The sequence below is a fragment of the Physella acuta genome, unplaced genomic scaffold (genome assembly GCF_028476545.2).
Source record: "Physella acuta isolate Inbredline_101_S28 unplaced genomic scaffold, ASM2847654v3 ptg000049l, whole genome shotgun sequence".
Lineage (NCBI taxonomy): Eukaryota > Metazoa > Mollusca > Gastropoda > Physidae > Physella > Physella acuta.
The window spans coordinates 49,959-62,531 of NW_026731569.1; the positions used below are offsets into that span (position 1 = coordinate 49,959).

Genomic DNA, 12,573 nt, shown 5'->3' on the forward strand with positions numbered 1-12,573 from the left:
AAACACTGTCTACAAGCCTTTAATTAGTTCACAGTGTTTTCTTGTTTTATTTGTGGTCAAATCGGATCCATTTCAGTATAACTACTTCTTTCAAACTTTTCGTTTCACTTACGCTCTAATAAGAATTTAATTAAAGTAATCAAAACCGTTATTTGGTTACTGTATTTGGATTGCTGTTTATTGTCGGGTAAGGGAGAAAGTTAGTTTTTCCTGGAAAATAACTTAAAAAATAATTGTCTTTGTTCGTCTGGAACTTGAATTATTGAAATTATGTAGGCCTACCCCTTTTAGGTTGTTACACTAACGGTATCATACGTTTAAGTATAAAAACGGTGTTAACTTTTATAAAAGAAACAGAATTTTATTTCCAAAGTAATAGTTTCTATAATATAAGCCGCGAAAGCGTCGCCCTGAATGTGACTTTAAGTCTGTCACATATCGGAATAGCAGCCACTTTGTCTTCGTCTGCACTGGGGAAAGAAGTATTTTTCAGTACGTTGTTGTCGCGTTAAATCTATCATCTTTTATCACTGGTCCAATTTAGGTATTTGATGCTCTGTAGTCATAACATTAAAATGTAAAACGTTATATATTATCGCTAGACAAGTCAGAACTGACTTTTATACTAACAAATATCCTGTCCAGTCAATTTCGTTCTTTAGGTGCAATGGTTAAAAGTTATTTAACTTATAAGGGTAATATAATAATCATAATTATTATTATTATATAAACCCGTGTTTTTATGTTAGCCTACACGTGGTAGTGTATTTCAGAGATGTAAGATTGTTGTTTACATTTGTTTTAGGGCTATATGCCGTGTATGCCTTTCATGTTCAAGAACTAGCCGTATACGGATTTACAATAAAGCCAGGATATAACAACAAACCACTACACCCAGTTTCTTCTACCGCCCCCCCCCCCCCCCCGCCCCGAACGAGATGGATTTTATATAGTAAACATACAATTTTACTAGTGTTCCCCCCACCCCGAAAAATTTGACCCCCCCCCCCCCCCGGAAATTTTTTACCGCCCCCCCCCCCCCCCCCCGAACGAAATGAAAATTATATAATTTATATAGAAGATATATACTTTTAACAGTGCCCCCCCCCCCCCCCCGAAGAAAGTCTACCGACCCCCCGAAAATTTCAAGTGCCCCCCCCCCCCACCCCCGCGGAGAAAAAAGTCTGGAAGAAACACTGGACTACACCTCAGTAGGTGACATCATCCCCACTGTGGCAGTGTTGCAATTAATTAGAGTTAAATAGTCTTCTAAGAGCCATTAGTTGACAAATCCCGACAAGAGGAGAATGTGGGGGGGGGGGGGCGATTGACATCAGGACGTAAACCTGCTAACGATATAGAAAACAATGCCACAACCAGCCGTATTAATAACCTACTACATTGTTAGTTTTATATGTGCAGTTTAAAGATATGCAGAGGCGTAGCGAGGGGGGTACATATGTCCATGGGCGCCGACCCTAGGGGGCGCAAAAATGGCTTGGAAAAATAAATAAATTAAATTATCATTTTGGCTGCAGTTTTTGCATTATAAATATAAAAAAATATAAGGGGGAGGGGGTCGCCTGTTTGAAAGTTTGTCACCGGGCGCCGAGAAGGGTAACTATGTCTTTGCTGATTTATTATGTCAATCGAATTCTGGGATGGGAAGGTGACACCAAATTTAATAACTTCTACAAAAGCAATGATTTTTCCACTTGAATTTAATAACTGTTAGAATTCGGACCCTCAATGCTTATTCTAGGTCAGGGGTCTCCAAACTACGGCCCGCGGCCGGATGCGGCCCGCGAAGTCCTCTCATCCGGTCCGCGGAGATCTTTTTGTCTAAGGAAAAATCGTTTGTTGGTGATGATTGAGGAACTTTGCCCAGAAAAATCACGACATGCCTGGAAGAAACTGGCCCCCAAACGGAAATTTGATAGTTAATGTGGCCCTCGGTCTGAAAAGTTTGGAGACCCCTGTTCTAGGTGGATTAATATAAGTTGACGCCACTCGACAAGTCTACATAAAAAGCGAGAAACGGATAAATGGAACTGGTTGACTTGCAACATTGGCACATTTTGACGGTTTTGTCAGCCATGGAAAGAGTTGCCAAATGTTTTGAAACAACTAATTCACTTTTTAAATCAATTAAATCTTGAAATTGTGTATATTATGTAATGGAATATGTAAAAGTATGATAATTTAATTACAAATTTAATATACCCATTAGAGGTAAAGAGCTTCTAGCGTATACAAGCGTTGTAAAAAAACTATTTGTCGCTGTTACTCATTTTCCTATACATAAAAAAAAAAGAAGACGAAGTTCAGCCCAAAAAAAAAAATGCGTAGCTTCAAAAACATTTAAATACATAAAAAAGATATATTTAAATACATAATATACACATGCGTATACACATATTTACAAGTGTATATGACACTTATGTATATATATATATATATATATATATATATATATATATATATATATATATATATATATATATATATATATATATATATATATATATATATATATGTATAAATGTATGTGTGTATGTTTGTGTATGTATGTGTATGTATATATATATATATATATATATATATATATATATATATATATATATATATATATATATATATATATATATATATATATATATATATATATATATATTTATGTATATGTATGTTTGTGTATATATGTGTATGTATGCTTATGTATGTGTTATATGATATATAATATATATTATATATTATATATATATTTATATACATATACATATATATATATATATATATATATATGTATAAATGTATGTGTGTATGTTTGTGTATGTATGTGTATGTATATATATATATATATATATATATATATATATATATATATATATATATATATATATATATATATATATATATATATATATATATATATATTTATGTATATGTATGTTTGTGTATATATGTGTATGTATGCTTATGTATGTGTTATATGATATATAATATATATTATATATTATATATATATTATATACATATACATATATATATATATATATATATATATATATATATATATATATATATATATATATATATATATAATATATATATATATATATATATATATATATATATATATATATATATATATATATATATATATATATATATATATATATATACATATAATTTTTCGGCTGGGGGTGACACCATTAGGTGCCGCACCGAGTGACACCCGACCTAGCGACGCTACTGTCTCAGCGTTTGAAAGATTTCAGGTAACCGGGTGATATTTTGCTCTATTTATGTGTGAACACTTTAACTTCAGTACTGTTTCAGTACTGTTTCAGTTCTCTTCATTAGTCTTTGCCTTTTTGCACACTTTACTTGTTTAGATTGTGAAGGCTGTTTAAACAATAATCTGCTTATGTGGTTTGTTTCTTCCTCCCTTTCGGATTGTTGCGGAAATTAGACAAAGTCATAAAGTCAAAAATAGCTGCAACCCACGATCAGTTGCAACTTTTTCATGTGTGATTTGCCATAAACTGTAACCGCGGATACGATTACTTGTAGCGGAAATTTTGCTCGCAACTCAAAGCAAAAAAAAAATCGCTCTCTACTGCTTATTTAAGCGTCTGATAACATAATATACGAGAAAAATGGCCCGTTGAGGAAGGATACAACGGGCGCTAGGCTGATAGTGCTGTCTCTTTTCTCTAAACTAACCCCCCCCCCACACACACACACCCCCACCCCCCCAGCCCCCCCCCCCCACACACACACACCACCCCCCCCCCCCCCACCCCACCCCCCCACCCCCCAAAAAAAAACACATGTCTACCGTCCCATTCAACGAAATATAATTATATACTTTTTCCAGTGTCCGCCCCCCTCCCCCGAAAATTCTACCCCCGCCCCCGAAAATTTCAATTACCCCCACCCCTCTCCGGGGAGGAAAAAGTCTGAAAGAAACACTGGTGTCGCGCTTAGCCACTACCCGAAGAATTGCATTAAAAAAATTGCAAGAAAACCACTTTTTAGATTAGACACATTAATTAGGCGGTAATTTTATTATAGAGTATCGATTACGACATTTCTTTTGAGTTGGGGCGGGGGGGGGGGGGGGTTCAGACGTTCTTACGCGGGGGTGGGGCTTCGCCCCTACCCGAAGAATTGTATGAAAGAAACTCTTCACGTAAACCATTTAGATTAGACAAAATTTCCTTTTTATTCAATGTTTACTCGATAATCAATGACGTCATATTACTGTGTGCACTCTCCGGCTAGAGATTATTTTCTACTCTATGCTAAATGTGACCGCGTCATACTTCGTTTTTTCGAATTACTATGCATGTTTTTAATTTCCTTGTGTTTTCTCTACAGCGTTCTTGTCAGACAGATAGATAGATAGACAGACAGCGAAACTATTATTATAGATTCCTAACTATTATTAGATATCACATCACTGCGCTAATAATGTCACTATTATATTAGCATGTTTCTTGTTAGGAAATGATATCAAAAGAAGCAAGGGTGTTACCAAGTCGAGGGATTGCAGGCGCTGGGCCTCCATAGTCCCCAGTTCCTCCTCTGGCCAGTTGCAGTTGTATTTCTTGTAGTGTCAACCTTGCCACCAAGTCATCAACCCTTTCGTCCCATGGTAAACTCGTGTTTTGAAACGGATACATTTTCTCCTTAAATTTTATCACAAAATCATTAGGCAAAACATATCGGAAAAGCATTAACAAAATGAAGAAAACCAACATATTTCAGAATAAAAAACTAGGGACAGTTAACTAAAATCGCCAGCGGACAGCAGCACAGTGTGTGATTAACTACAGTTCAATTTTATCTTGGTAGTCAGCCGACATAAATTCGTGGTTTTATTGATACAGGTTTTAAAACCGTATCGTGTTATCTCTACATTTAGTATACGCGTTATCGGAACGAAAGATACGGGTTTTGGAGAAACACCCATGTAGTCAAGGACATTGAACAACTGAAAAGTTCAGGTGTAATGAATATAGTAAGCAGCCATTAATGTTACCTTCTAATTTATAATACGGGGGTGAAGAAAATTAGGCAATCGCAATCGCTTCCCGGGGTTTGGAGAAAAATAAAGTATTTAACCAATGTCAATATATTATGAGAAAATAAACATAACACTAACCACAACAACAGTAAACGTAATCGATAAAGTGATCGTTAGAAACATAGCATAACTTTATCCCCATCAATATAGTTATCCATAACACATCCCTTTCCTTATCCCTATCCATATCAATTTCCCGATCCCTATCCAATTTTCCTATCCATGTACCTTGACCTATGTGAGACATTAAAATGTGGATCGTGGAGTGTATTTTATGATAAAGCGTATGGATGGGGTATGTTTTGGTGTAGATCAGGGGTCGGCAACCTGCGGCCCGCAAGCCGCATGCGGCTCTTTTGATGACAAGTTGCAGCTCTTCGGCTCCAAGCACAAATATTAATAATTATTTTATTTTATTTTCAAAACTCATACAAATATTGTTCTGCAACACTCGATAATGAATTATATAATCATAAACATAAACATTAACCACTCGCTATTCTATTAAAATATTTAGGTACAACCTTTTTTCAATGTACTTCATATTAAGCTGTTCATCCCGAATTGAAATATTCAACTTCATGGTCGATATCACAAAGAAAATAAACGAGCTAAATGTAAAACTGCGAGGAAAGGAAAACTCACTCTATGCCTTGCTTGAGAAGAGTATGTTTCGAAAAAAATTACTTTTTTTTGTTGAAGACATGGAGAGCGGTAAATTACTTGATTTCGAAAAATCTATTAGCATGAATTGCTTCAGCATTACACCAAACAAAACGAAAGATGGATTCACTGAGAGATTTGAGTAATTCAAAACAAATGCAAGTACTCTGACGTTCATAGTAGACTCTCTCAACACAAAAACAAATGAGATTAACTTTGAGCTATTTGGAATTGATGCTGGTTCGCTTTAAAAATGCAATTGCTGGATTTGAAAACGACTCATTTGTGGAGCGGAAAATTCACAGAACTCAAGTGCAAGTAAAAATAGTTAGAGGTCCAGTAAAACATGCACGTTATGCTGCACAACTGGACAGCTGTAAAATAAATATCGCGAGTTGAGGCACTGATACGTGACGCATGGAATAGATTTGCAGGATGGTACATTAACGTGGAGAAGTTGACATCTGGAGTGTTGAAGATCTTTAGGTCAACATATTCGTGCTAGCAAGAGTTCTTTTACATGCATATAATAAAAAGTTAAGTAAGAAGCCAACTAACAAATAAAAATCTACAGGCGTGCTTGAAACATCCTAAAACAAGAAGTTATGAGCCAGATTTAAACAAACTTTCAAACGGCATGCAAGGTCAACACTCCCATTGGTGTAACTAATGTAAATATTCAATGATTATAGTTATATTATTTGATTACTAATTTTATTATTCTAGCAGAGCTAGCTCAAATACTTTAATATGTTTTGTGCAAAACATGCGTATTTTTAAAAATTACTAGAATACCCGTCATCCGTTGGATAACTGTGGGTTTCGGGGGTCATCCATCAAAAAACATCACGTCTGTCACTCAGAGGCATAGCGACCCTTCCCGGCGCCCGGGGACAAACTTTTCGATTTGAACCCCCCCCCCCCCCCGCTAGATTTCGATTTGCAACCCCCCCCCCCCTCAAACTTTTGATGTGCACCCCCCCCCCCCCCCACTCAAACTTTCGATTTGAACCCCCCCCCCTCAACCTTTCAATATTTTTCCAAACCATTTTGGCGCCCAAACATATGTCCCCCCCCCTTCCCCCCTCCACCTTCCCCCGCCTCCCCCTCCCCCCCCCCCCCCGCCCTCCCTCCCCCTCCCGCCCCCCCCCTCCTCGCTACGCTACTGCAGTGTCACTTATCGTCACAAAAAACAGACCCCACATTCAAAAATATGTTATTTATCTTTTAAAAACACCGAAAACACCGATTTCGGACTATCCCTTCATATACTGACGTCACAGGTGACCTACTCAACTCTACTTCACCTGCCCAGTGTCCCGCCAAGTCTCAGACAACAAAAACGATTCCAGCCGAGCATGTCTCTGACCACACTATCCCTTCATTTGCTTAGGACAAAGAAACAGATGAACCCTACTTCACCTGCCCTGTGCCTCGCGAGGTCCTGATAGTCAACCTTATCATTCACATATAGGGCTTAAGAAAAAATAATTGAAAACGTAAAAAAAAAAAAAAAGTTCTATTAATGTTTATGACACTGACTTTAAAATTTAGCCTTCATTCTCCAAAGCAAATTATTTTAAAATGCTTTTCTGGCATATCTAGCCCTGGCCACCTATACCATGTTTAAATAATGTGAACACCCGCCATTTTGCTCGTGGTAAACATGGCCTAAAAATGGTCGGAAGTCATGCGTCCGGTCCGTACGCCATATTGTTGTTAGCAGCCGACCACGCCTCCAAGTTAGTGAGTAATCCTACTATATCTAGATATAGAACCTAGATAACAAAAAAATCCCATGTATTCTCGAATTAGATGATCATTGAAGCTAAACAAAGATTTATATAAAATAATTAAGGCCCGAAATAGATTCTAGATGTAGAATTTACATTAAGTCTAGATCTAGAATTTACATTGAGTCTAGTGACCTAGATCTAGATCTAGATCTAGAATCTAGGCCCTAGGCTAGATTCTAGATTCATAACTTTCCTTCGACAGCTGATCTTTAGATCTAGAGAAATTTATTGTAAAACTAAATGAAAAAAGACAGTTTAAAATTGATATAAGTGTTGGAACGTAATGAATACAGCAAACGGACGTATTGTTTAAGTTATAGCCGGCAGAAAATTAGCTTTGTAACGCGTTAAACTTTTGAATGGGCCACAAAGTCTATGATGGAGTCCGCCATTTTTATTGTACCAAAAAGTAAACACATCAAGGGACGTCACTATTCCCACAAAGTTTAGTCAATGTTTTAACATTTTAAAAAAATGGGTTAATCTACCTATGAATAAATCAATAAATTAATTAACGTCTTTAAATAAATTTGTGATTAACAGTCTGTCTGCATTAAAAAATTATTCTCTACCTACATACTATTTTACAGCTCTCCAGATAGAGTAGAACATATCACAATACTCGATCGGACAAACAAACAAACAAAAATATTCAAACATGTAAACAAACTTGACTTTTAGTAGTATATAGATAGATAGATGAATAAATATTTAAAGCTATTTATTTAAATTATATATATATATATATATATATATATATATATATATATATATATATATATATATATATATATATATATATATATATATATATATATATATATATATATATATATATATATATATATATATATATATATATATATATGTATAAGGGGAGAACCGAGAGGTGATCTCATTAACTCATCCGTGCACCTTTGTCGTCAGAGGGGTTTGTTAAACCTAAACAAACCAAACTAAACTAGGCTAAGAAAAGATAAAGTCAAGTCGGATAACTATGAGGTACTTTATTCCACAACTAAAGTTAAGTAAACCTACACAAGAATTAACTAAAATGTAAAACTTAACTCGAAGTAAAATAAACCAAAATAATTAGGCAATCCAAATAAAACCCAACAAAAATAGGCCGACAGCAATTTATGCTGTAACAGAACCAGGGGCCGAACTACAGTGCCGCCAGACCCCCATAGCCGATCATAATATTTTTTTTATAGTTAAAAAACATAATTTTCTTGCATATTCGACTTGACGGTAAAAGCTTTTGTAAATAACAAACAGCGCTACTACAGTAGTGATGTTATACAGTAGCTAACACATGCTGTTGCGTAAAAAATATATATGCCTGAGCTGTAGTGTGAAAGATGGGCAAACCTTCAAAACACTTCCATGACTTATTTCCCTTTTTAAAATGGTAAATAGAGGTGCTCATAAGCTCCTTTTAATATATTTGTATTAAATAAATTAAAAACTAATTACTACTCTTAATTATTATTTTAAAAAAATATAAAAACACTTAATGTAAGGGGCTGGGAGAGTTATTTAATTATTATTTTATTACAAAAAGGTGAATGTCACTTTTTGTGTTTGTAATGGATTGACGATAGAAGCATGTGGTTGTATATAAAACGTTTATTGGCCTTCAACTACATGATGATAACGAGAGAGGGCGGAAGTGACGAGAGACAAAGATATATATAGATATGTAAGGGACATCACTCAAGATAACAGTATAAATATAATACTAATACAAGAAGAGTGAGTTCCCTTGACTTCACAAGTCTCACTATATTACATCCCTTTACCCTTAGTAAACACAACACATCTCTCAATAGAACAATTTGCAGTATCCTAAAATCACCAATTATATTGTAACATGAACACTATGGTAGATTACATCCTTACAAACAATGCACAATATGTTACAACATAATTAAAATACAAAACAATGATGTCAAAGTCCTTTTGACCTTTAAAATCATAGGTTTAACTTATTTGGGACTTTGATTGTCCTGCTTGACCTTCTCAGTGGCTTTTGATTTGGTGACTCAAGATTCTGACCATCTGGATTCTCTATCTCAGGAGGTCTAGGATCAAAATCATTAATTCCAGAATTTACATTTTCTGACTCCAGACTACTTGGTTCACTCATATCAACAGAACTTGGTTGTGGAACAAACTGAGTTGGTGTGAACTGATCAGATTTGGTGGGATTGATAGATTCACACTTATTATCTGCACAAGTTATTTTTAACTGGTCTGCATGTCTACGGACAATAAGTCCATCATTTGTTTTACTTTATAAGACACAGGTCCTGTACATTGAACAATTTGACCATTTTTCCCTTTTCCCATAATTTCTTAGATACACATTGTCATTAACTCCAAATTCTCTTTCAATGGATGTCTTGTCATGATTTAATGGAACTATTTTTGAATTGGCATCTGAAAGTATTATGCTATTATTCAGATCCTTAACTGACATAGATTTCTTTGATTGATCAATTTTCTCAGGTAATCTGATAGTGCTTTTTAGTAACCAAAAATACTGTTTAAAAGTAATATCCTGGACCATATCACTTTGCAACTGTGATCCAGTATTTGAAGTGGGTGTATTAAATGGCAAAAATCTTTTTTTCTTTTGATGTTACCCTTTTAGTTTCTGTAAGTGCTAATGATGTTAGCAAAGTTGTTTGATGATCACATTCCTTCTTACTAATGTATTCTCTTTAAAAGCATTTGAAATTGCCATATCACCATAATCATTTATTAAGTTACAAATACTTTGTTTAGGCAACTCTGACTGATAATGGACTGCATCTTCTCCATCTTTTAGACTTAATTCCATTTTTCTTATTGTATATGGCCTTAAGTCATCATTCACAGACTCTTTAGGCCAACCATTCTTACAGTACTCATATACTTTTATTAAGCACTCATCTTTTTGTGTTTCTCTTTTAATATCATTCACATCTATATTGGAGTTATCCATGATAGTGAAGAGAACAAATACATCTTCTGGTACATAACTAAGGCTTTGGTTTTTTAAAGGTAATCTACTAAGACTATCTGCACTGTTCTCAGATCCAGGTTTGTATTTCAATTCATAATTGTATGCAGTTAGTGTGATAGCCCATCTTTGAATTCTTGGTGAGGCATGCTCAGGTAGGGGTTTGTTTTCTCCAAATAAACCTAGCAATGGTTTATGATCTGTAAAGATGGTGAACTTCCTACCAAACAGAAACTTATGAAATTTCTTAACACCAAAAATGATGCCTAAGCCTTCCCTATCTAACTGAGAATAATTTTTCTCAGCCTGGTTCAAAGATCTACTGGCAAAAGCAATGGGTCTGTCACCCTTTTCATCCATGTGGGACAAGACTGCTCCTACACCATCTGGTGAAGCATCACATGTTAATATAAGTCTTTTCCCTGGGTCATAGTGAGTTAGTAAGGTGTCAGAAGACAAAGCTTCTTTTGCTGTATTAAAAGCAGCATCTTGTTGATTACCCCAGTGCCAAGTTGCATTTTTCTGTAGCAGCTTGTACAGTGGTGATAGTTTACCAGACAGATTTCCTATGAACTTTGCATAGTGTAATATAGTGAGACTTGTGAGGTCAAGGGAACTCACTCTTCTTGTATTAGTATTATATTTATACTGTTATCTTGAGTGATGTCCCTTACATGTATATAAATAATTGTCTCTCGTCACTTCCGCTCTCTCTCTTCCATCATGGCTGAATAAAGGCTTGTTAACAATCAACGCGGCTTCTCGTCAGTGTTTCCAATCTATTATACATAGTAATTTATCAAGCCCAAAAAAGCTCTTAGTTGTTGGGTATTTTCAGGTTTGGGTGCTTCCTTAATGCCTATTGTTTTCTCAGGTTGAGGTCTGATACCTTGCTTGCTTAATATATAACCAAGAAAACTAATTTCTGTCAGCATGAGTTGACATTTATCTTTGTTTATCTTTAAACCTTTTTCACCAACTATTTTCAAGACTTTATCAAGTGTTTTAAGATGTTCAGTGTCATTCTTACCAGTTATGTACACATTGTCAAAGTAAACACAAACATTTGGAATATCCTTAAAAATACTGTCCATGACAGCTTGGAAAATTCCAGGGCTGGATGATATACCAAAACATAGTCTTTCATATTGGTAGAGTCCTTTATGTGTGTTTAGTGTCGTATAGACTTTTGAATCTGGATGCAGTTCTAGTTGAGTGTAAGCATGACTAAAGTCTAATTCAGTGAATTTGTCTCCTCCTGCCAAATTCAAAGAAATTTCCTCAATGTTAGGAATAGGGTACCTATTTAGCTCTATTTGCTTATTCAGTGTAGCTTTATAGTCTCCACAAATTCTTACAGAACCATCCTTCTTAACACTGGCACAATGGGCGTTGCCCAATCGGAATAGTCTACCTTCTTTATGATGCCATTAGATTCCAATCTACTTAGCTCATTTTCAATTTTATTCCTCATTGCATAAGGTGGAACTCTAGCTTTGCAGTATCTTGGATTTGTGTCTTTAATGCTTATCTTCACTGTTCTATCATTTAGTAATCCTGAATTACCAAAAACACCTTTATTTTCAGATATAACTTTATCTATTGAAGGTGTAATATATTGGGATTTGTGAGGTCAGGGGAACTCACTCTTCTTGTATTAGTTGTATTTATAATGTTGTTATTGAGTGATGTCCCTTGTATTTATCTATTGTTACTTCCTGTTCCGGTCCCCTCAATCATGTTAGCAAAGGCCCAATAAAATGTATATATACAAACAGCATGGCTTCTCGTCAGTGTGTTATAATAGAACCACTCCAATCTACCTCAATTGGCGACAAGGATAAATAATCCACTAGAAAGAGCACCTACTTACTCAAAAAGAGGTTTGCTAGAGCATATTGGCTAAGTATTTCTAGAATAATGGCGCTGTATGGCCAAATAAAAGAATTTGATTCGAATGATGAAATCATTCATGATTATCTAGATAGGTTAAGCTTTTACCTTGAAGCAAA

General features: G+C 35.1%; 1 protein-coding gene across 3 annotated transcripts in view; it reads right to left on the bottom strand.

The window, feature by feature from the left end:
* The window catches only part of LOC131944941 (xylan 1,4-beta-xylosidase), a 68,697-nt gene that overhangs the window by 43,082 nt on the left and 13,042 nt on the right, over nucleotides 1–12,573 (bottom strand). For 2 of the 3 annotated variants that reach the window (XM_059305849.1, XM_059305855.1), the window contains exon 1: nucleotides 4,544–4,862. In XM_059305849.1, the coding sequence (XP_059161832.1) occupies nucleotides 4,544–4,769 (226 nt within the window). In that variant the 5' untranslated portion in view covers nucleotides 4,770–4,862. Of the gene's footprint in view, nucleotides 1–4,543; nucleotides 4,863–12,573 lie in introns of those variants that run through there. The other variant, XM_059305865.1, reaches the window with a different exon arrangement.